Raw genomic sequence first — 26023 nt, forward strand, 5'->3', positions numbered from 1 at the left:
TACATGACTACTGGAAGAACCATAGCCCTGACTATATGGATTTTTGTCAGAAAAATGATGTCTTTGCTTTTTAATACATTGTTATTACATTGTATTACAGTTATTACAGTGCCTGGGTTACTGAGACAAAAATTATTTCCATTCCTCTCTTGTTACCAACATGACTGAGGCCATACATGTCTCACAGTGTCAATGAGTTAATCTCACAGTGTCAATGAGTTAAGTTTCTTGGAGAATATTTCTCTTTGCATTATCTACCCAATTAAGAATTTTTATGAGAAATCTCATCTCAATGTTGAAAAAACTGAACATCTTAACCTTGGGGCCTCATTTTCTAGATCAGGTGACAGGTTAAAATTCAGAGATTAAATGCTTTCTCTGCATCCACATAGGAAGTAGTGACAGAATTGGTACTAGGATATAATTATTAACACTTAAATATCTAAACCAAAGTTTATTCTACTATGCCAAGTCATGGATAACGACTAGGTTTTTTTTTTTTTTTAACATTTTTATATTGAGATATGATCCCATATAATAAAATGCACAGATCTTAAGTGTACAGCTTAATACATTTTGACAAATGTTTACATCCATGTAATCAACTCTCCAGTTGAAACATGGAACGTACCCATCATTCTAGAAGTTGCTTTGGGTCTTTTTCTACTCAACTCCCTTCTCCCATCTTCCCCCCACGCAGCAATGACCCCTGCTGTGACTTCCATCCTCTTTGATTAGTTTTCGGGCCCTGGTTTCAAGAAATAAACGAATGCATGTGAATTTGCCTGCAGCCCCGAAGAGTCTCTCTACAGAATTTTCCTCCCCATCTTGGACCACAAGTACTGCTTAAGATTTGTTTTGGATCCATTTGGACATTCTTCCAGAAAGTCAGTCATAGCCCCAGTAAAAACATATTTAGGTTTAAATGGATTCATGTTTAGAAGAAGTGGAGGCTAACTATTAAATATGATTATTCAAGATGTGGCATAAAAAGAGCTCTTCCTGCTGGAAAATCAAGTTTTGTTCTCCAAAATACGTGCCTCCTTGGCTCTGCGTATTCTACCATTCCTTCAGAGTAGCTGCCTTTGTTCCAGTGGAAAGAATTGCCTGAGCCCTTGAAAGTGAGCACATGCACATTAGCTCTCTGCTTAGAAGCTGTTTCCCAGTTTCCAGAACCTGCTGCTTCAGGGGACTCCTCCTGACAGCTCCCTTGACTGCCCCAGATATCATCACAGGAGGGCGTGGCCGTTAAAAACCTAACATTGTCCTAAGCTATCTGACTCTCCAGCAAGGGACCTGGGTCTTGCAAACTGGTAAAGCTTGCTCAGAACGTTGCCTGAAAGCCCCAAAGTGCTGCCCGGGTCCAGGTGGAGGGAGCCTTCCACCAGCCACGGAGGCAACTGACTGGCGGGCCCTGCCTCTCCCCAGCAGGGAGCCACAGCCAGCGCGGTCATTTTCTCCACATCGGCCGGCTCCCCAGACAGTGAGCTAATGCTTGGCACGGAAACACTCCAGAAAACAAGGCATTTAACCGCACACTTTGAGGCAGAAATGACTACATGGAATATACACACAAAATTATTTAAATCAAGCCAACTTTTTAAAACTCTAAAGAAAAAGAGAATAAAAGTTATGCACACATAGTTGTAACATTAGCACCCACTCATGAACACAGAACAAAGAGAAAACCATGCTGAAAATGTAATCTACCCTGAAAGAGCCAGATTTCAGAAGACATTTTGTGAGCAAAGAGAGAATTCTGTGGAATTAGCTACCTAAAGCATGCTAAGTCCCTCTTCCCTATATAATGTCACTTCTGAGTATATTGTGGTGTTTCTACAGTTTAAAACAACTTTAAATTTTTTCTTTTTTTTTTTATCATTTTTGAAAATTTACTTAGGGACTTCCCTGGTGGTCCAGCGGTGAAGATTCTGTACTGCCAGCGCAGGGGGAGCAGGTTCGACCTCTGGTCGGAGACCTAAGACCTCGTATGCCACGTAGCACAGCCAACAATTTAAAAAATAATAATAAAATAAAATTTACTTTAAAAAAAGTTATATTAACATGGTTTAAAATTTTAAAAATAATTAAACATAAAATGTATTCAAAGAAAAGTCTCCTTCCTGCTCGCAGGCCCCAGCCACCATCCTTCCTTCCCCTCAGGCCTGTGTTAGTGGCTTCCCATGTGTCCATTCAGAGAGAGTTTAGCAAAACACAGATATATACCCTTCATCCTTTTCTACAGAAGTGGAATGTTACAATGCTGTCCTACGTTTTGCTTTTTCATTTGCACTTGTATTTAGAAACAGAACTTTGAAGACAGATTTCAATACAGAAAACTTTTGTGTTCATTTACACTTCGACACAGTGAATCCCACCTCTAAGAAATCTACCCAAAAGATACACTGGCAAAAATACAAAATATTCTATTCACAGGGTATTTCAAAAGGAAAGAATTTGAAATGTTTATCACCAACTAAAAAAGTTATGACCAACCTAGACAGCATATTAAAAAGCAGAGACATTACTTTGCCAACAAAGGTCCGTCTAGTCAAGGCTATGGTTTTTCCAGTGGTCATGTGTGGATGTGAGAGTTGGACTATAAAGAAAGCTGAGCAGTGAAGAATTGATGCTTTTGAACTGTGGTGTTGGAGAAGACTCTTGAGAGTCCCTTGGATAGCAAGGAGATCCAACCAGTCCATCCTAAAGGAGATCAGTCCTGAATATTCATTGGAAGGACTGATGCTGAAGCTGAAACTCCAATACTTTGGCCACCTGATGCGAAGAACTCACTCATCTGAAAAGACCCTGATGCTGGAAAAGATTGAAGGCAGGAGAAGGGGACGACAGAGGATGAGATGGTTGGATGGCATCACCAACTCAACAGCCATGAGTTTGAGTAAACTCTGGGAGTTTGTGATGGACAGGGAGGCTTGGTGTCCATGGGGTTGCAAAGAGTCAGACACGACTTAGTGACCGAATTGAACTGATCACCAACTAAAAAAATGGTGACTGCTGGGGGAAGAAACAGAAGTCAGGGGACAAAGATGGAAGACCTTTCTGAATGTACCTTTTTAAAAAAAAAAAAATTGTTTGAAATTTTACGTAACTTTTTTTGGTAAAAAGTCCCCCTGAAAATTGAAAGGGAAATGAAACAAAATTAACTGTGTATAGATATGGAGCAGTAACTAGAGAGGAACTGTTTCCAGTGACTTTGACATACTCGCAATCTGGGAGTTCCCCGGTGGTCTAGTGGTTAGGATTTGGGGCTTTCACTGCTGTGGCCCAGGTTCAGTCCCTGGTTATGGAACTGAGATCTCACAAGCCTCTGGGGGCCTCCAAAAATAAAAACAGAAAAACACCTATAATCCCTAGTTCAGGTTCCTCAACCTCAGCAATACTGACATTTTGGGGAGAATATAGTTCTTTGTTGTGGGGGGTTGTCCTGTGTATCATAGGGTGTCAGTACCCAAGGCTCAGGTGAGCCACCCTGATTGGCAGTCATACTTCACACATATGGTCAGACATCACTGCCCCCCAGCATTGTGCTGTGTGAATCCCCCAGGAGAGTGTTCTGAAGTACAGGAGGAGGGGGCAGGCCATGCCAGGAAGAGCCACACGTGGGAGCACCAGGGTGGGTCAGGAGGCACTGGGGGTGAGGAGGAAATGTGGGCAAGAGCCATCAGTGTGAAGGGACCGTCAGGGGCCGGGCTGGGAAAGCGGGCTCGGGACTGGCTAGCTCCAGGAGGGGCAGGCTCTCCAGGGTGAGCGAGGCAAAGATGTCATGCCAGAGACACCAGGAGCGTCGGCACAGCGAGGACAACCAGAAGCTTGAGCAGACCCTCTTCCCCTCGCGCCTTTCTCTTTGCTGACTTGCACTGTAATAAATGGTAACTCTGAGGACAGTAGCTTTTCTGAGTTCTGTGAGTCTGTCTACTGTTTCAATCTGAGGGTGGTCTTGGGGACCTCAAGACACAGCTGCTAAAACCATTCTGTGAAAGGGTGAGGGTGAGGGGTTGGATCAGGCTGGTACCACTGAACTCTCTTGATTAGTTACTGAAAGTGGGACAGCCTGATGTCACGTTCCCATAGGTTAATATAATGTAACAGAAGTATGCAGAATCTCCTGGAAAGAACTGAACTTGGCTGTAATCAAGCCTCTCCATGTAACCACAGATTTATAGGAAATATGAGGGGGAGAGGAACGGTTATCAACACTGGAGGAAATAAGCAGCCAAATCCTGGATGGGAGAGAGTCTACCAGACAAATGACCCATCTGTCAAGGACATAAAAAGGAGTGAACTGCTAGAGATTTAGTGACACAAAAGATACATCAGCCCAATGCGCTGTGCGGATGTTGTTTGAATTCTAATTTGAACAAATCAGTAGTCAAAACACATTTTTGAGACAATAAGGGAAACTAAACACAGCCTGCATAATAGATATTAAAGAATGATTGTTAATTTTATTGGGTGGAATAGGATGGCTAGAATTCAGTTTAAAATGTTCTAAGAAAAACAGAATTGGAGGGGAGGGGGGAAAAGATCAGACAACAGCATAAAGCTGATGGATGTTTGGTCTGGGTGACTGGTACATGGAGGTGATTGTGCTTTTCTATTTTTGAGTCTATTTAAAAATTTCTGTAAGAAGTTTCTTTTTAAAAGGTAGTTAAAAATTGGAAGTGGGTATCAGTAAAAACACATGATCTAAATGTATGAAGTTTGAGAACCTGCCAATATTGCAGAGATGTGATTTTAAGGCACAGGTGAGATTCTAATCTTGGGTTTTTAAGAGATTAAAGCAAAACATAGGGAGTGAGCTGTCTAAGCTCTCCTTTTGTCTCTTGACAAAACAGGCAGAGTTCAAAGTGAAGACGCCTCTGGTCTCTAGCTTTCAGGGTTTCCTAGTCTCTGTTCTCAAGTCTAAATTGATGGGTGTTTTTTCACATTCTGTACACATGTGACAAACACCATAAATTTTAGGAAAGAAAAGACACTAATTCCTTACATTCTCAAATAAATCTTTGTCTTTGAAAACAGAATCTCATGAGAGTGATGCATAACCTTCTGTGGATAAGAGCTTCTGCCAGTTGAGGTGTCTTATATCATAGGATTTGGGGTCAGGTCAGGCAAAGGGTTGATTAAAGCAGCATGTGGGAAGTGTGGCCTTCGGTAGTGAGGTTTTTGTCTTTGCTCCCACCTAAAAGGATTCCTCATAGAAAAAGGTTCAAAGATAACTCAATATGAGAAAGTTATGGGGGAATTACCTGGCAGTCCAGTAGCTAGGACTTGACAATTTCACTGCCATGGCTCAGGTTCAATCCCTGATTGGGGAAGTAGGATTCCACAAGCCGCACCACTGCCCTCCCCTCCCTGCCCCACCCCCACCAAAAGCTACAATGATAAAAAGGCAAAAAAAAAAAAAAAAAAAAGAAACTTTATGTATTATTTCTGCAATAAAAAAATATTAAGAACACATGTTCACATGCAAACCTGTACATGAATGTTTATAGCAGCAATATTCACAACAGCCAAAAAGTGGAAATAACGTAAAAGTCCATCAGCTGATGATTAGATAACAAAATGTGGTATATCCATAGAACTGAATGTAATTTTTATCCAATAAGCAGGAACAAAGTACTGAATGATGTTACCAATTCACATTACAACATTATGAGTCTTAGAACATCATGTTAAATGAAAGAAGCCAGTCACAAAAGACCACATATTGTATGATTTCATTTATATAAAATGTTCAGAATAGGCAAATCCACAGAGACACAACATAGATTGTGCTCGCCCTGGGGTTAGTGGTGGTGTTGAGGGGATATGAAGAGCGGCTGCTAATGGGTTCTGTACCGGGTCAGATAGCACCCACCACCCCCAATTTAGAACAAAAATGTTCTAAAATCGATTGTGGTGATTTTGCACATCTTTTGGATATACTGAAAACCACTAAACTGTACATTTTAAATGGATGAATTTTTTGGTATGTGAATTACAGCTCAATAAAGCTGTTATTAAAAATATTTAAAGCTATAAAGAAATACTGAAGAACGAACAAGGTCCTTGAGTAATCCCAACACAGAGAACTTCCACTTTCAGTCAGTATATTAGAGTGTGAAGAGGTTGAGAGTTAAATACTGCTGCTGCTGCTAAGTCGCTTCTGTCGTGTCCAACTCTGTGCGACCCCATAGATGGCAGCCCACCAGGCTCCCCCATCCCTGGGATTCTCCAGGCAAGAACACTGGAGTGGGTTGCCATTTCCTTCTCTAATGCATGAAAGTGAAAAGTGAAAGTGAAGTCGCTCAGTCATGTCCGACTCTTAGCGACATCATGGACTTCAACCCACCAGGCTCCTCCGTCCATGGGATTTTCCAGGCAATAGTACTGGAGTGGGTTGCCATTGCCTTCTCCGAGTTAAATACTAGATGTTAGGAAAAAACAGGCCTGGTTTCTAGGTGTGCTACTGAGTTGCTATAGGGACTTTTGTTTGGCCTTTTAGACAGAACTCTTTCCAATGAAAGTCACAGAAAACGGAGTCAAAGGGGCTTACTCAAAATAACAAGAGCAATTTATCTCACATCGTTGAAGTCCAGAATGGGCACTAGTTTCAGGCACCCAGACAAGGTCATGAGAGCCTTCATCCTCTGGGCTGTTTCCTTCAACACCTTGTTCTCCAGCTGGCTGTCTCTGGGAAGTGGGCAAAAGCAGCCCCAGGCAGTCCCGGGTTACCTGGTGCTCACAGCTCCCAATACGAGAAGAGAGGGAATCTTTCCCGATCGCTCTGGTATTAGTTCCAGGACTGTTCAGGGTTGGCTCACACTGCTGGAGTCAATGAGGAAAGTTCACTTCACCCGAGTCTCAGGGATAAAGCAGAAAAGAGTGGTTCTTCAAAGGAAGCAAGGCTGGGTATACAAAATATATGTCCATTATGACAGGTGAGGCTCTAAAGTTTGCAGAGATTCAAACATCATGTCAGCCCAATACTTGCTGAATCAACGAGGAACACACAAAATGGAGCTACTGCAGAGTACTTCTACAGCATCACATTCCAAATTCTTGTTCTTAGAGAAGCAATAAAATACAGGACGCACACCAAGGTCATTAGCAAGATGCTGTTTTAGCAGAGAGCTACTTCAATCAAGTACTATTATTGTTCAGTTGCCAAGTAGTGTCCGACTCTTTGCAATCCCATGGACTGCAGCACCCCAGGCCTCCCTGTCCCTCACCATCGCTCAGAATTTGCCCAAGTTCATGTCCACTGAACTGGTGATGCCATCCAACCACCTCATCCTGTCGCCCTCTTCCCCTTCTACCTTCAATCTTTCCCAGCATCAGGGTCTTTTCTAATGAGTCCGTTCTTTGCATCAGGTGGCCAAAATATTGGAGCTTCGGCCTCAGCATCAGTCCTTCCAATGACTATTCAGGATTTACAATGGACTGGTTTGATCTCTTTGCTGTCCAAGGGCTCTCAAGAGTCTTCTCCAGCATCACAGTTTGAAAGCATAGTTCAATCAAGTATAGTTTGTTTCATGTCCAAAATTCCATCCATCTGACATAGAAGAGATCTACCGCTCTGGTAGACGGCAGTCTTTCTTCCTGATCAGCCACAAGAAAATCTAAGGCCTGTTCAGCATGTAGGAAGACAGTAGTCCAGGATGAATGAATGGAACACAGCTGTTGCTCATTTAAACTGGTGATAGTCTGGGGGGTTTCTGATCCAGGATCCAAACGCCTGCTTCCGGAGCGCACTCCAGGCCTGCTGGTACGTGGACGCAGCCTCCTTGTACTCTTGGTACGTCGCTAGCTTCTGCGCCCTAATGCACACACACCACCAAGCACACACGTTCTCAATGGACAGCTCACCACCGCGGCCAGAGAGATACCTCCGCAACTGGCCAGACAGATTTATTAGGAGAGTCTTAGGAACAGAAGGATTCTGTTATGCTGTCCTAGAGTGACTCTTAGCTCCTTTGTAGGAAATTCACTAGAAAACAACATGGGATTAAAATAGGTAAAAATAAACAGTCTGTTTTTTTTTCTTTTCTTTTTTTGGTCCTGGTGGAATCAGATAAAAAAGAGTAACTGTTATCTACTACTTGGTTTAAAGTTTTCTACATGGCTATAATCTTCACTGGTAGGATCCAGCCGTTAGACACTTCTCAACTGCATTTTCCCAAAGTACTTTTCATCTTAGTCATATTCTCCTGTGTAATGAAAGCCAACACCCCTTCCCAAATCCTTCAGTGTCTCTGACTGCTGAAGAATGGCTAATGTGCTGAGTAATGTAACACTTAACACTCAGATAAAAAGATTTTTTTGAGACAAAGATTCTTTCCTTTGATCAAATTTGAGTCAGGCTTCTCAAAGTCCTCTTCCTGACCCAGCCCCGACCTTGAACTACGTCCTTGTCATCTCACAGCTGAAGAAACTGAGACTTGCAGCTCACTGAGTCAGGTTTTACCCTGCTTCTACTCTTTCGTTCTTTGCAAAGATCTTAGGAGACCCCTGTTGTTTCTTCACTGGCTACAGCGCAGAGCCGAGTTGCTAATTGTAGCAGACACTGATTCTAGTTCTTTGATCAATTTCCCATAGCTTTTTGGTGGTTAATGGATGGGAGCTACACGCATGACAAAGTTAAACTTTACCTGAGCCCTCAGTTCCTAAAACAAGCGATGGTTAAGAAACCTCCCTCCTGTATTCCTGTGTGTGGGAAATGGCAGACTGGAAAGAATCACCTTTCTTCATGACTTAAGACTCATGGGTGCCCCCCTGGTTTACCTGTGACAAGGCCAGACACAACCCTCCAAACACCTGTTTTTTGTCTCTTACTGATTAGCTGAACTGTTTGTACCCACTGACAAAATCTCATCAAAATGCCTGATAATTTGACCAAATATTAATTACCAGTTATGCTTCTCTCCTTCCTGCAGACCCCAAAACTTAGAGCCACTCTTTCTGAGCCGGCATAGGCAGGTGTACCAACCCTTTCTTTTAAAAGCCCCTCCTGAGGACTGACACTTCCTGTTCAATGGTCCCGTCACACTACCTGCTCACCTCACTCCCACATTTCCAGCTCTAACTTTGCTTAGACAAAACTTCTCCTTTGCGCCTGCTCTTCGAGAGGCTTACAGACCTTAAGATTGCGATGCTCTTGCTACTGCATTAGTCCTTCTCCACCTGCTGAAACAGGCCCTGTCTCTTACTGCAACAAAGCCTTCAAATGACGTCTCTCCTTACCTAAGTCCAGATTTGTTTTTAAGGCATAGAATGTATAGCAACCCACCCAGTTCCAATCTGACTGATTTTTCCAGACAAGAAACAAGCAAACTGACCATGGATGGCTGGAGGGCATCGACACGGACTGCAGGATACACGATGCCGCAAACAGGCAGCAGCCTCTTCATACGAGTGTCCAGCTACTCCCTGGCTTCCCCACTGTTGTATAAAGAAGGATTTGGCTGGTCTTTGTTGCCACTTCCTAGGAGGGAACCTATAAACTTTCAGAACTTCCTTGGTGATAGGAGTGTCTTTGTTATTCATGGTGGACCCTTTGGATCTCAACTTTTTACTTAACGAGGTGACTCATGGTGGGCCCTAGATAGTTTCAGGATGGGCTGGCTGTGGCTGAGAGATCAGCCATGAGATTACAAAGCTGGGGCCCTGAGTCATCTGCTATCTGACATCCTGGGGTGGGGAGAGGAGAAGGTGGAGATTGAGTTCAGTCACATCGTGTGGCCAGTGATTCCATAACTCATGCTGGATGAGGAAGCCCCAGTAAACACTGGGCACTGAAACGTGGGGCAGGTTCCTGGTCGGTGACAGACAGTGATGTGCTGGGCAGGTGATGCCTCCTGGGGACACAGAAGTAGCAGGCCGGATACCTTTGCAGACCTTGCCCTGTGCATCCTGTCTTTTATCTGGCCCTTATTTGTATCTTTTACAATAAAAGGCATTCAAAGTATGGTGCTTTCCTGAGTTCTGTGAGTTTTTCTAGTGAATTATTGAACCTGAGTGGGTAGTTGGAACCTGAGTGGCTTTGGGGCCCCCTAGATTGTGGCTGGTGTTACCAAGTGAGGTCAGTTTGTGGGCACTGTGCCCTTACCCAGTGAGATTTGGCCTGACTTTGTTAGCGTCTGAACTCCCCCCACCCACCTGCTCATCAAGTGGTTTTATAGTCTCTACATTCCTGTTTGGAAACTAATTTAAGTCCTCGAGCTTTAGTTCACAACCACTGATTGAACAAAAGAAAAAGAGAATGATATTCCCAACAGCATACACTGACACCTCAGCGCTCACATTCTCACAGTGCTCTCCACCTGGAGTTGGACTAAAGGAGGGCCTGAGATGGGCCGGGCCCAATTCCACCCACAGGCTCTGTGACTCTGTCCCACCAACTATGTCCCCATCACATCTCAGATCACACACATGTCTGCAGCTATAGGGACTGAAGAGCATGTGGTCAGTACTAAGTACTCATTGGCCTACTGAAACATCACTCCTGCCAAAACTTCCAGCCATTCATAAATATGAAAAATGTAGGTCAAAGGCATCACCTGAGTGAGTCTGGCCACTTGTCCTCTGAAATACTGCTTAGCAGCTTCTGGAATGATCTAAAGAGCTCTACTTTGCTGATTCGGGATCTGTTTGAAAAAAGATCAAGAGGATTTATTAAGTGTTTAATATGCACCAGGCCACCATCAAAGATATTGGGCTTCACATGGTATCTTTCTAGGTCTGAATGTCCTGAGCCCCCATTTTCACCAATGCTTGGCAAGAAAAATCCAGATCTGAGAGTCTGATTAGGTTGAGACACAAAAATGATTCTCATTTCATAAACGTTATCAGCAGTGAAATCATCAAGGTGACAGGCTGAAATGGGCTAAACGCAGAGGGAATTACTAAATTCTGCCCCCAAGGATACCCATCAGCTGTTATTTGGCTACCACCTTTCAAGGGAGCTGGCCCTTGGGTAACACTGCTTACAAGACATTGAAAGGTTTGTTTCAGAGACTTGAGTGTTGCTCCCTATATGAACTGTGGTTATAAAGTCCATTCAGCCCAGGCACCTGAGGAAGAATCTCTAGATTCCTCCTATGGGGATTACAGTCCTTGGGAGGTAAGTCCTTTGCTTCTGAATCAAGCTTCTTGATGGTCATAGTTTGAAGTAGTGAAGGAAGTCAGTGTGAATTCCTTACCAGTTACTTGGGTCTTCCTGGTTTGTCTCTTTCATAACAGCTGGGGCCTAGAGTGTACGTGCCTCCTTCCTTTCCCTAATATACACAATTCATGGGCTGACTTAGAAGCTGGGAAGCGTTGTGTGTGCCAACAAGGTACAGTCTTATTTTACGTACCATACCCGTCTCCTCCTTGAAAATCGTACCATCAGCTGAGACACAGAGGCCATCGCTGGCATATACTAAACAGGGAACTGTAGTCTGCTGAAAAGCTCCCTTACCTGGCTGGGACCTAGCCTACTGGAGACATCACTGCTTAAAGGGGAACCTGAGTGGCTGCCGGCATTCAGGAACACAAGGCTGCTTTTTTTGTTTGTTTGCTTTTGGTTTTGGCTGTGCTGTGCTGCAGAGCTTGTGGGATCTCAGTCCCCAGACCAAGGATTGAACCCAGGCCCACAGCAGTGGGGTGAAGTCAAAGTTGCTCAGTTGTGTCTGACTCTTTGCTATACAGTCCATGGAATTCTCCAGGCCAGAATACTGGAGTGGGTAGCCTTTCCCTCCTCCAGGGGATCTTCCCAACCCAGGGACGGAATCCAGGTCTCCCACATTGCAGGCGGATTCTTTACCAGCTGAGCCACAAGGAAGCCAGAGTCCTAATCACTGGACCTCCAGGGAAGTAGCCTGCTTTAACATGAAAAAAAAAAACAAAAAAAAAAACACCACAACCAAAAAACTAATGGATCTCATTAACAGACCAAAGGAGAAAAGTACTATAAGGAAAATATGTACAGAAAATGCATTTGTTATAATTCAACATCCACTGAGTGATTTAAAACCTTTTAGCAGCAGCAGCAAACTAGGACTAGGAAAGATAGTATTTAAATTCATAAAGGGTATCTATAAAAATCCTACAGTTGATACATGTTCTCAAAATCAAGAATGATAGAGGGATACTTGCTATCAATGCTTTTATCCAACGTTATACAGAAGGTCTGGCTAGTAAGACAAGAAATAAAAGGAATAAAGATTGAAAAGCAAAAACTGAAGGCATTATTCAGAGATGATTGTGACATTGTCACCTCTGGTTAGCACAGTAAGTGAGAAAAAAAATAAAAGGAGTGGCAACTTGGAAAGGAAATACTATTTGCAAAAGATAGTCTACATTAAAAAATTTTTAAAGAATTCATACATATATTAGTAGAATAGTAAGAGTTAGCAATGTTGCTGGACACATTTATTGTAAGAGAGAAATAAAATAGAAGTTGATTGCAGTAGCAATGACGAGAAAATGAAATAAAGGAAATGAAAATGACTTAAACAGCGTCAGTGGTAGCAATCTCTGAATGGTGATTCTTGCCTCCTGGCATTCGAGCCCTTATGCAATGCCACCCCACGTAGAACAGGGCTGACACCAGTAACCATTAGAAGACTGGGTTGGAGTGTGACTTCTGAGGCTACTCATAAAAGTCTCTGTGGCTTCTGCCCTGCTCTCTTGGGATGCATCCTCTCGGCAGGGGGGAATCAGCCATCACACTGTAAAGATGAATATCTGTAGCATCACGGGGAGACCCAGGTTGAGAGGAACTGAGGCCTCTTGCCAACAGCCAGCCAGCTCTGACCTGGCAGTCACATGAGAGAGCTACTGGAAACTGGATCCTCCAGCCCCGGTCAAGCTTTCGGTGACTGCAATGCTGGCTGACATAATAGAGCGCAACCTCATGAGCCCCTGAGTCAGAATTATCCAGCTAAGCTCCTCCCAAATTCCTGAACTACAGAGACTGTAAAATAATGTTAATTGTTGTTTTCAGCCGCTGAGGTGTTCTCCCCCGCCCCGCCATGGGGTGAGGGTGTGATTTGTTATACAGCAACAGAAAATGCACACAACACCAAGAGATAAATCTAATGAAAGGTGTGAGAGTCATAAAACTCTACTGAAATAGATACAAGAAGACCTAAATAAGTGAACTTTCAAAACTATTTTAAATTTGGGGCACAACTGCCAATTTGGCACCAGCATTATATAGCGAGATAAACACCATATTCCTGGTTTGAAGACTTAACAATGAAAGATGTCAAATCTTTAGATCCTTAGATTTAAAGTCTAAGGAAAGCCGAGACACTCTTGAAAGACAAAGCAAGGAGACTTTTCCCCTAACAGATATCATCTTATTATAAAGCTATGGTAATTAAGAGTATGGTTTTGGTGTAGGGAAAAACAGACCAACGGAACAGAACAGAATGCCCAGAAAGAGACATACATACATATACATATAAAATATTCTAAGTTTGCTATGTATTCACTTAAAACATAGATTTCAATAAAATTACTATAGATTCTTTTTCTATAAAGAAAATAAAATGAGTTTCTCTGACAGGGAGCTTGTATTGGATGAGAGCCTTTTATACATAACCATGTATTGGGTCATTGCGAGTGTACCAGAAAGAGGTCAGATAAGTGAAATTCCTGTAGCTCAAAGTGCTCATATTTTTTCTACTCAATAAACTGGGCTGGTAGAGCTAATAAGCAGCTGGAGCTAAAGCTGCCACTAAGTAGGAACTGTCAGATTGAAATACCAATCCCCTGAAACTGAACTAAAATCACAGAATTAAAATACAGGGCAAGTGTTTATATGATTGCATTAGAACTGAAAATTATTACTCAAGAACAAAATAATCCGTTCAATATTAGTGAAAATATATCCAAAGGGTGGTCATCAAAGGCAACTGTAATGTTAAATCTTTTATTCATCCAGTAGTTTAAGTGTGAATAATATTGATTAATTCATACTGACTGATTAGACAATTAAGAAATTACTTTTAGCCAAGCCTCACAGCTTCACATAATATTTTGCCTAGTTGATTCACTGGCATACCAACTAGCTAGATCAACCTAACACTTAAAAGACTTGTAAGAAACAATTAAACATGGATGCTTCGAACATGGATTTCAGGTGGTAATGCTATTCTCCTGTAACAGAACCAGGGCACTTTAGAGAGAAATGGTTCTATATACTGGAGCAGCGAAGTGATGGTCCTGGAAAAACCTCACACAGGACAAAGAAATGAGGCTGTCTGGCAGCTCCCTGTGCTTTCTAGGCCTAAACAAAAGACAGAGAATGAAGTTTCTATAGCTAACAGAAACATATTAAGAGCAAAGCCTGAAGTTCATGACCCTCAAAAAGGGGAAGATTTAGAAATTTTTTTCAGATAATTAGTACCATATCATGGTTGGTTTTACCCAGTTAAAAACAAACATTATTTACGCTTTGTTGCATGTGTGCTTTCAGGTAGGTTAGTTGATATGCTCACTGTTACCTAGAATCAAAGATTTCATTTCTAGATTTAAGAGTCTGAAACCATTTTTGGTGACATGACCACACATTTTGAGGAAGTTTAGAGAGTAATCCCAGGGGCGGGAAAGTCTGGTGGGCTGCCGTCTCTGGGGTCGCACAGAGTCAGACACAACTGAAGCGACTCAGCAGCAGCAGCAGCAGAGTCTTACAGAGCCCACATTTCCACTGCCCACATCACGCAGAATCAGCAAAAGAGGAGTACAAAAGATAAGCTAATATCTTGCCCCACATGCTCATGTTCCCCTTTGAAATACTGATATGAGAGCCCATGAGATTTTTGCTAAAGCCCAGTGGCTGCTGATGTACAACTATGAAAGAACATCTGGCTACAGAATTACAGAACATTAATGAAATATGTCAAGGAATTTCATCCACAAGAACAAGGAGCCTCAGAAATCAACCATGCCATGCTCTGTAGTCTGGAGAAGGGATCCACTCAAGGTTCACTGAAGAAATGCATCACTTAAGCCTCACAGGAAGGAGTCAGCTGGATTCTGTTTACCACCAACACTGTGGTGAAACGTCAAGGCCTCTAGCGTCACCGTGAGAAGCCGTCAGTGATACACAGCTTAGCAGCTTTTTGAGAACAGATCTGCAAATGTTTTCAACATTCTTCCCTCTGGGGCACCGAATGGTACTTTCTCTTATGAGTGCTTTTGGTCTAAGTCACCTCATGAGTAATGTTTAGGTGTTATATCTATAAAGATAAATTGGGAATCTCTCCTTTGCTGGAAAAGATCTCCCTCCAGAGAAATAAGACCTTTCTCAAGACTTGTTCAACAACAGAACAGAGTGACTACACTAATAACTTCTCTGTCAAAGAGACTCACCCAACAATAACCATTAATGTCATAAAACCATCTTGGTGACTGCTAGATGCTATGTTCCAATAAACCCTAGTTCCTTTTAGCAGTGAGGATTACTTTCTTAGATATTAACGTCTCCCTGGTGAGTTGGTTAATATTGCTGATTGGTGCATCAAAGAGCTAGGAAAGCTATACATACACACATAATTTTTTTTAAAGATCACACATTCACATTCAACCTAGGCCTATCTTTCTTCTAATGCACTTGGACACACTTTGTTTGTTCACTCTCTTATCCTTCTCTTTTTTAATCCAATGAGCCATGTCATGATCTCTCAGGATGCTGTGGCAGCTCATGTGGGATGGAAAGAGGATATGCCTCTTCAGAGCAAAGAGAATTTAAAAGGATTTGCCACTTTGGGGCAAACAGTAAAATTAAGCTTCTGGAAAATTAGGGTCCTTTATCTGATTCCTGTTATTATCTCCTTGTTTGCAATAAACACAAAAACATAAATACTACCTTTTCAAGTGTTTGTTGGCCATCAGAGATAGCCAACAAACACATGAAAAAATTGCTCAACATCATTAATTACTAGAGAGATGCAAATCAAAACTACAATGAGGTGCCACCTCACACCAATCAGAATCAGATCAGATCAGTCGCTCAGTCGTGTCCGACTCTTTGCGACCCCATGAATCGCAGCACGCCAGGCCTCCCTGTCCATCACCAACTCCCGGAGTTCACTCAGACTCACGTCCATCGAGTCAGTGAAGCCATCCAGCCATCTCATCCTCTGTCGTCCCCTTCTCCTCCTGCCCCCAATCCATCCCAGCATCAGAGTCTTTTCCAATGAGTCAACTCTAAGCATGAGGTGGCCAAAGTACTGGAGTTTCAGCTTTAGCATCATTCCTTCCAAAGAAATCCCAGGGCTGATCTCCTTCAGAATGGACTGCTTGGATCTCCTTGCAGTCCAAGGGACTCTTAAGAGTCTTCTCCAACACCACAGTTCAAAAGCATCAATTCTTCGGCGCTCAGCCTTCTTCACAGTCCAACTCTCACATCCATACATGACCACAGGAAAAACCATAGCCTTGACTAGACGAACCTTTGTTGGCAAAGTAATGTCTCTGCTTTTGAATATGCTATCTAGGTTGGTCATAACTTTCCTCCCAAGGAGTAAGCGTCTTTTAATTTCATGGCTGGAGTCACCATCTGTAGTGATTTTGGAGCCCAGAAAAATAAAGTCTGACACTGTTTCCCCATCTATTTCCCATGAAGTGATGGGACTGGATGCCATGATCTTCGTTTTCTGAATGTTGAGCCTTAAGCCAACTTTTTCACTCTCCACTTTCACTTTCATCCAGAGGCTTTTGAGTTCCTCTTCACTTTGTGCCATAAGGGTGGTGTCATCTGCATATCTGAGGTTATTGATATTTCTCCCGGCAATCTTGATTCCAGTTGTGTTTCTTCCAGTCCAGTGTTTCTCATGATGTACTCTGCATATAAGTAAATAAATAGGGTGACAATATACAGCCTTGATGAACTCCTTTTCCTATTTGGAACCAGTCTGTTCTTCCATGTCTAGTTCTAACTGTTGCTTCCTGACCTGCATACAAATTTCTCAAGAGGCAGATCAGGTGGTCTGGTATTCCCATCTCTTTCAGGATTTTCCACAGTTTCTTGTGATCCACACAGTCAAAGGCTTTGGCATAGTCAATAAAGCAGAAACAGATGTTTTTCTGGAACTCTCTTGCTTTTTCTATGATCCAGCAGGTGTTGGCAATTTGATCTCTGGTTCCTCTGCCTTTTCTAAAACCAGCTTGAACATCAGGAAGTTCACGGTTCACATATTGCTGAAGTCTGGCTTGGAGAACTTTGAGCATTACTTTACTAGCGTGTGAGTTGAGTGCAATTGCGCGGTAGTTTGAGCATTCTTTCATCATCAAAAAATCTACAAGCAATAAATGCTGGAGAGGATGTGGAAAAAAGGGCACCCTCCTATACTGTTGGTGGGATGTAAATTGATATAGTCACTATGGAGAACAGTTTAGAGGTTTCTCAAAAAACTGAAAGCAGGACTACCATATGATCTAGCAATCCTACTCCTGGGCATATAGCCAGAGAAAACCGTAATTCAAAAAGACATCCCCCTCCCCCCCCCCCCCCCACACACACAATGTTCACTGCAGCACTGTTTACAACAGCCAGGACATGGAAGCACTCTAAATGTTCATCGACAGAGGAATGGATAAAGATGTGGTACGTATAGATAATGGAGTATTACTCAGCCATAGAAAGGAATGAAATGGTGCTGCCTGCAGAGACATGGGTAGACTAAGAAACTGTCATACAGAGTGAAGTCAGTCAGAAAGAGAAAAACAAGTATTGGATAATACTGCTTATATACGGAATCTAGAAGAATGAGGGATGAGTACAGATGAGTTTATCTGCAAACCAGAAATAAAGACACAGATATAGAGAAAACAAACTTATGGATACCAAGACGGGGAAGGGAGGCGTGGAATCAATTGGGAGATTGGGATTGACGTATATACACTACTATGTATAAAAATGGAGAGGGAAATGGCAACCCACTCCAGCATTCTTGCCTGGGAAATCCCAAGGACAGAGGAGCCTAGTGGGCTACAGTCCACGGGGTCACAAAAGAGTCGGACATGACTTAGCAGCTAAACAACAACAAATGTATAAAGTGATGAGAACGTGCTGTCCAGCGCGGGGACCTCTCCTCAATGCTCTGTGACGACCTAAATGGGAAGGAAGTCTAAAAAAGAGGGAACACTTGCATATCTATAACTGATTCACTTTGCTGTACAGCAGAAATGAACGCAACATTGTAAAACAACTGTACTCCAATAAAAATTAATTTAAAAAAGGTATAAAAAATATTACCTTTGAGTATTGCACTAGAATTTTAAATGCTTCTAACATCCTGGAAGTCTTGAGTTTGTATTCCAGATTGTTCTAAAACATGGAGGTCCCAGGAGGGCACTCGGGAATGAAAAGTGAGGAAACCCTCTCTCCCCTGCAGTGGTCAGTCTTTAGAATTAAAGCAACTGATTCTTTCAAACGTAACATGCAGCTTCATTTGATGACTGAAGGGGGGCATCTATCTTCACAAGATGTCTACTGAAAGCCCTGCACCATGTTAGAGGCACTCTCTCTCAATTTTCACATTCCTGGGTGATAGATACTCGGAGTTACCCTTGTTTTATTGTTGGGGAAACTGGGGCTCAGAGAGGTAAAGTAATTTGCTCAATTACTGGGGGGAAAGGAGCCTGGAATTAAACATCAGTCTCTTGAACTGCAGAGCTTCTGCTCTTTCCACCATGAACTTCCTTCTGTATCAAGTCTGCCTTCTAAATGGAGAGACATCCACAATATGACAGAAGCCTCAGATTGCCTTCTCCAGTATTCCTTGTCTTACAGATACGACCATACTGAGGCCCTTACTCTGAGGCCTCAGTCTTATGAGGCCATATCTGTCTTACAGATATGAACACACCGAGGTTCATACAGATATGAACACACTGAGACATTTCTACACACTGAGACATCACTTTGCCAACAAAGGTCCATCTAGTCAAAGCTACGGTTTTTCCCGGAGTCATGTATGGATGTCAGAGTTGAACGATAAAGAAAGCTGAGCGCTGAAGAATTGATGCTTTTGAACTATGGTGCTGGAGAAGGCTCTGGATAGCTCCTTGGACTGCAAGGAGATCCAACCAGTCCATCCTAAAGGAGATGAGTCCTGAATATTCATTGGAAGAACTGATACTGAAGCTGAAACTCCAATACTTTGGCCACCTGATGAGAAGAACTGACTCACTGAAAAAGACCCTGACGCTAAGAAAGACTGAACACAGGAGAAGGGGATGACAGAGGATGAGATGGTTGGATGGCATCACTGACTTGATGGACACGAGTTTGAGCAAGCTCCGGGAATTGGTGAAGGACAGAAAAGCCTGGTGTGCTGGAGTCCATGGGGTCACAAAGGGTCGGACAAGACTGAACTGAACTGAACTGAGGCCCAGAGGGCTAACAGACTTGTTCAAAGACACCTGGGTAACTGGAGACAGAGCCAGGGTGAGAAAAGGGGCACTCCCAATCACACAGAAAACAGTGACATATTGGGACAAGCTGGAAAACAGCACTTTAGGAATCTGGAGAAAAGATGGTAATTTTGAGCAAGAAAGCAGTGGTAAGGTAAGTTTTTAAGGTAAAAGATTGTGTGGGTTCACAGTGAAGAGCATTTGCTGCTGCTGCTGCTGCTGCTAAGTCGCAAGAGTCGTGTTCGACTCTGTGCAACCCCATAGACGGAAGCCCACCAGGCTCCGCTGTCCATGAGATTCTCCAGGCAAGAACACTGGAGTGGGTTGCCATTTCCTTCCCCAATGCATGAAAGTGAAAAGGGAAAGTAAAGTCGCACAGTTGTGTCCGACTCTTTGCGACCCCATGGACTGCAGCCTACCAGGCTCCTCCGTCCGTGGGATTTCCCAGGCAAGAGTAAGAGCACTTAGACCTCAGCAAAGCAACAGACTGAAGCCCCAGGCAGGAGGGTGGGGCCAGCATGGGTTGCGGCTAGTCTGTCACTGCCTGCAAAGGCAGGACTCGGCAGGAAGTGTGCTCCCTGGCTCTCCTGACCTGCTCTGCTCACACATCCTGGTCTGTGGTTAAGGGCTGATCCCCTGAGAGATGCAGACCTTGGCCTGAAGCTGGGAGGTCCTTGAGAAAAACTGCAAAGAAATCTCTATCCCTAAAAACAAAACAACAACAACAAAAATTCTGTAAATACTACTCGATTCAATAGCTTGAATATAAGAGACAGGCCAGATCTCCTGATAGGAGTCTGAACCCTTGTTAGTGTTTGTGAGAAAAAAACTTTTTTTTTTTAAGTCTGAAAGGATGTAAGTTGTTATTATTGTTTCCGTTGAGGGAGACAAATAAGCATGTCAAAAAGAAAAGAAAGAAATCCACCTGTGAACTTTCATTACAATACAACTCTTTATAAGGGGGCATAAAAAAGACATGGAAGAGCCACTTAAAGGGAAAAGAACTATTTTTAAACTGTGGGAGTCTGACAACAGTCACTCGGCAGCAGTTCAGTCCAGACAGACGGAAAGACCCTGATGGAGAGGCTACTAGCCCACAGCCCCGTCCACCCTTGGGTTACTGCAGACCCTCCGTGGTTCACTGGGAGTGAAAAGCAGAGTGGCCAAGATGAACATTTAACAAAAGAAGAACCAATAAGGCAGATACATGAACCTCCAAACACACAGGCATGATACCCAAGTCTCATGTCCAGCATATCACATGCTTCACATTTCAATAAAAGTCAATTTGAAGATGCAAAGTCTTGTATTTATGGCACTTTTCTTGCCAGTCTAATCACTGTGAAGCTTCATAAATGATTCTTGGGTTCCAGCCTTGTTCTACTAAACCAGATTTCTTGTGGTAAGACCCAAGAAAGTGTTCAAAATCTTCCAGGGCAAAGAAGAAGGCTGAACGTTGAAGAATTGATGCTTTTAAACTGTGGTGTTAGAGACGACTCCTGAGAGTCCCCTGGACTGCAAGGAGATCTAACCAGTCAATCCTAAAAAAAAATCAACCCTGAATATACATTGGAAGGACTGCTACTGAAGCTGAAGCTCCAATACTTTGGCCACCTGATGGGAAAAGCTGATTCTCTGGAAACGACCCTGGTGCTGGGAAAGATAGAAGGCAGGAGGAGAAGGGGATGACAGAGGATGAGATGGTTGGATGGCATCACCGACTTGATGGACATGACTTTGAGCAAGCTCTGGGAGATGATGAAGGACAGGGACGCCAGTTGTGCTGCAGTCCATGGGTTGCAAAGAGTCAGACACGACTGAGCAACTGAACAACAAGAGGAAAGAATAGCTTTTCCAAGAAATGATGCTGGGATAAAGATATCCACATGCAAAATAAAGTTGGATCCCTACCTCATACCTTATAAAAACTAAATTAAAATAGATCAAAGTCCTAAACATAAAAGCTAAAACTATGAGAAGAAAATACTAGGTAAATATTTGTGACCTTGGATTAGACTACAGATTTTTACATGACACTAAAAGCACAAACCATGAAATAAAAAAATAGATAAGATGGACTTCCTCAAAATAGAACACTTTTCTGCTTTAAAGAACACTTTAAAAAAAAGAAAGACAATCCACAGAATTAGAGAAAATATTTGAAATATATATCTAATAAAGGGTCCATACCCATAATATACAAGGAAATCTTGCAAATCAACAATAAAAAGACAAACTGATTTTAAAAGTGGGCAAAAGATCTGAATAGATATTTCTTTAAAGAAAATATACAATTGGCTATACAGGAAAAGATGCTCAACATCATTAGTTACTAGGGAAATGCAAATCAAATCCACAATGAAACAGAACTTCACATTCAATGGTTATAATAAAAGACAAATAAAAACAAGTGTTGAAAAGGATGTGGGAGATAAATGAAATTCTCATATACTGCCGATAGAAGTCTAAAATGTTGCAGCTATTATGTAAACAGTCTGGCAGTTCCTCAAAAGTTAAACATAAAGTTATCCCATGACCCAGCAATCCCACTCCAAGTATACGCAAGAGAATTGAAAACAAATGTCCACCCAAAAGCTTGCATTCTGAATGTTCAGAGCAGAATTATTATTCAGAATACCCCCAAAGTAAAATAACCATCAATGGACCAGATTAAAAACCCGGTATACCCAGGGAATTCCCTGGCGGTCCGGCGGGTGGGACTCTGCATTTCCACTGCAGGGGCAAGGGTTTGATCCCCAGTCAGGGAAGTGAGATCTTACAAGTTATGCAGCCAAAAAAAAAAAGTTAAAAACACCAGCGCCCCTCTCCAAACTGGTATATCCATATGATGGAATAAAGCAATGAAGCAGTGACACATGATACAACATGGATGAAGCTTGAAAACCTCATGTTAAGTGAAACAAGCCACATATTGTGTGATTTCGTGCAGAAAAAAGTCAAGAACAGGTAAATCCATAAAAACAGAAAGTAGACCTGTGGGCGCCAAGGGCGAGAGAACTGGAGGGGAGGGACTGCTCATGGGTGTGGGGGCTCTTTCTGTGGGGATGGAAATGTTCTGGAATCGGAGGGTGGTGAGGTGTGAACACACTGCCACCACCGCCGCCCCAGTACCCTGTACCTGGCCTGAAGGCGTCCGATTCCTTTCTTTGTTGTCCCCTGGGGAAAGCCATTGGCGGTGACATCCAGGGGCTGCTCAGGCACTGCACTCCAGCTGATGGCTAGGAAAAGGTAAGATTCTGGGGTTAAAGGTGTTCAGTTTTCTGTAAATGTCAGAGGTATTTTAGTAAGAATATTTCCCGACCACTGCAGACCCGTGAGAGTTGGATATGATGTCAGAGACAGTGGCTATCACTCTGACGCTTGCCCTCCGGAGTATAAGAGTATAAAGTAGCTCATGATTCTTCATCATCATCACCATCAGGGCTAACAATCATTAAAACATTTATTATATGCTGGACACACAGCAAATGCATGAAAAAAAAATCTCTCATTTATTCCTCATAACAACCCTGACAAATAAATGACAAATTCTTATCTGAAGATGAAGAAACTGAGGCTAAGAGAGAACAAGGTGCCCAGGGTCACACAGCATGATCCTGACCCACTGTGGGTGTCTCCTGAGCCCACATTATTGACAACTTGTGTGGGAAAGTGCTACCCCAGGCTGGGAGGATGCAGTGTCTCCCAGGCCACTCTACAGTCTGGGGACAGGGGACTCCAGAGCAAGTGGAACCTGGACCCCTCACCTGCCCCACAAGGAACAAGTCGGCCTGGGCTGTCAGCCTTTCTCGTCTGCACTGCACGGCGGCTCTGTTCAAACAGTAAATCTGACTGCTGTATTTTCACTTCTTGAACTCCAAAGCCTTCTGGCAGAGCCGAAACGTTCTGACACCTAAATGTGAGGGAAAATGCATGAAATTTGGCTCACTCCTCGACAGAGAGAATATCTAGGGCTGTGTACCACATCACCACCCACGTCTTAGCAAGAGGCAAAAGCTTTAGAAGGTGTGTGCATTTGTTTGTTTATGGGGATGGTATAGGAGGTAGTGACAGAACAGAACCTAGATCCTCTGAGCCTTATGAATGCGGGAAAATCACTTCCGTCACTCTGAAGTGAAGCTAGGAACTTACCGCCGTCCCTCAGGGACTTCAGTAGCACCAAACTCTGTTCCTTGTAATGGGTTTGAAAGATTTGAAGACCTTAAGCAGAAATATTAACCTGTTGGCAGTAGCTTCCTAAGGAGTCATTCAAATATACCAGAAACCATAATTATTCTGTAATATAAAACTTCATTTTTTTCTATTTCACACAAAGTAGATGCCAACATGAAGTGGGTCTAGAACTGAGTAGACAGCAACTTATAGTCTCAGAATCAAGAAAACATGGAAAACAGAGAAAATGCCTTGGGCACCGTGCCTAGGATTGCCTTTTTTCCCCCTTAGCATCTTTATTTGTATAAGTTTATATACCATAAAATTCACCCATTTCAAGTTATAATTCAGTGCTTTTAGTCACAGAGTTGTGCCGCAAGCACCGAAATCTAACATTTCCGTCACCCCGAGAGAAATCCCAGTCACTCCTTAACAGCAGTAACTCCTTGTCTCCTTCTCCAGCCCCTGGCACCCATGAATCTACCTTCTCTGGTTTGCCTACTTCGGACATTTCAGTCCATGAAATCATACGTGTGGCTTTTTCCATCTGGCATAAGGTTTTCAAGGTTCATCCGTGCTGTGACACGGATCAGACTCCATCCCTTTTTGAGGCTAACATTCCACTATAGGGAGCTACCATCTTTGATTGATCCATTGAGCAGCTGATGGACATCTGGGTGGTTTCACTTTTAGGGTATTATGACTAGCATTGCTCTGAACACTCATGCACAGCCTTTATGTAGATGCGTGTTCTTATTCCTTTTGGATATGTACGTGGGAGTGGAATTAGTGGGTCATATCCTGGCACTGCTCCCAAGAGCTGGCTTTAGGAGAGTGCATTTGACAAGAGCGCCCAGGTTTCCCCAGGCCCTGGTCGTATTCTGCCCTCGGTACTATGGCAGGCATCAGGCGTGGCTGCCCTTCTTTAGGGAGATCACACTTGGGTGGTCATCCTTCATCTTTTTCTTTTTAAAAAATTAACACTAATGTTTGAGTGTCCTTAAACATAACAATAGCAAACTATGTGCACTGCAAAAAAAAAAAAAAAAGAGTAATCATAAAGAAGAAAAAAAAATCACCCATAATACCACAACTCAGAGGTAATCATATTAATACCTTGGTATATATCTTTCTATAATTTTTTTTCCTATGGACATAATATACTTTAAGACTGAAATGAACTCATCTTACCTTCTAAATTGCTCTTTAAACATTATGAGCATTTTTCCATGTTTAATTCTCATCAGTATTAGTTGCAAAACACAGTCACAATCTTCTATAGCTGGCCACTTCTGTGGTTTCCTTTTCTTTTCTTAGTGTACACAAAATGAACGTTTGAGCAGTTTCTTAGTCATTCCCTCAGGACAAACCCTAACTTTTTCTACGTCTGTACCCAGGTTCAAGGCCCCGTGGACACAGCCCTAGACCGTTTCTTGGCAAGACGGCCCCCCTGCCCTCTCACCTCCTGATCAGTGCTCTCTGCATGGCCTCCTGGCTGTAGGGGCACTTTCCAATGACCACAGCTGACAGATAGATGGGTTCTTCTAAGAAGTGCATCAGCAGTGCCCCCTGGCATCCGAGGATGTTCCACCGTGCCAGCTTGTCGCTGCAGGACATGGAGCGAGTCCTGTCCCCCCGGCCTGGCTTCACTCGGAGCAGCCCCACCCGGTGATATGCAGCACCAGGCTGCCCCGAGTCTCCAGCTTCTCCAGGCACACACTTGGCTCCAGTTCTGTAAACGTCCACCACTTGGGCACCACTAGGGGTCATTCCAGTGACACTGGCCAGTTCCTCTGCCGTGAGATTAGAGCTGCTGACATCTGGTGGATTTGGGCCCCTTTCCTGACTGCCAAAACTCTGACGGTGAGCTGTACCACCAGGAGTCCTGGGCTCCAGCCTCATTTTTTTAGTCACAGGACTCTCTGGGTCTTCACATTTCCTTTTATCTTCAGGCGCTTCTAGGTTATCACTAGTTTCTACTGATGGGTTACTGGCCCAATCTCTACTGACAGGACAGCAAGGCTGATCTTCAAACTCAAGCATTGGAATGATGGAGGCATCCCCACCTGCAGGAGAAGAAATCCCTTAAACTAGTTGTTCCCAAAGTGAGGCCCCTAGACCAGCTGCATGAGCATCCCTTGTGAACCTGTTAGAAATGCCAAATCTTGGGACCCATGGTAGACCTATTGAATCAGAAACTCTTGAGGTGGTACCTAGCAGTCTGTTTTAATAAGCTCTCCATGTGATTCTGATACAACCTTGAGTTTGAGAACGACTGCTTTAAATGAAGTTTAATACTCTTCTCCCAGCTGACCTGAGATGAATTAAGAACACTTGGCCAAATTTCCCTTATAACAATTCTCTGGGGTTCTCACTGATGACCCCCATCCTAGACCCAGTGAGCTAGAATCTCTCAGTGGAAGGAATTGAACCATTTAAC

At 43.1% G+C, this 26023-nt stretch overlaps 1 protein-coding gene across 18 annotated transcripts in view; it reads right to left on the reverse strand.

Annotated features, from left to right (window-relative positions):
• Nucleotides 1–26023, reverse strand: part of ADAT1 (adenosine deaminase tRNA specific 1) — a 46296-nt gene that overhangs the window by 11003 nt on the left and 9270 nt on the right. For 9 of the 18 annotated variants that reach the window (XM_019978700.2, XM_070770346.1, XM_070770343.1 and 6 more), the window contains 5 exons: nucleotides 25046–25649; nucleotides 23178–23323; nucleotides 22550–22649; nucleotides 10560–10646; nucleotides 5421–9484 (listed from right to left, as the gene is read on the reverse strand). In XM_019978700.2, the coding sequence (XP_019834259.2) occupies nucleotides 9262–9484; nucleotides 10560–10646; nucleotides 22550–22649; nucleotides 23178–23323; nucleotides 25046–25649 (1160 nt within the window). In that variant the 3' untranslated portion in view covers nucleotides 5421–9261. Of the gene's footprint in view, nucleotides 1–5420; nucleotides 9485–10559; nucleotides 10647–22549; nucleotides 22650–23177; nucleotides 23324–25045; nucleotides 25650–26023 lie in introns of those variants that run through there. The other 9 variants (XM_019978711.2, XM_019978709.2, XR_011561402.1 and 6 more) reach the window with 8 other exon arrangements.

Source organism: Bos indicus, chromosome 18 (assembly GCF_029378745.1).
Source record: "Bos indicus isolate NIAB-ARS_2022 breed Sahiwal x Tharparkar chromosome 18, NIAB-ARS_B.indTharparkar_mat_pri_1.0, whole genome shotgun sequence".
Classification (NCBI taxonomy): Eukaryota; Metazoa; Chordata; class Mammalia; order Artiodactyla; family Bovidae; genus Bos; species Bos indicus.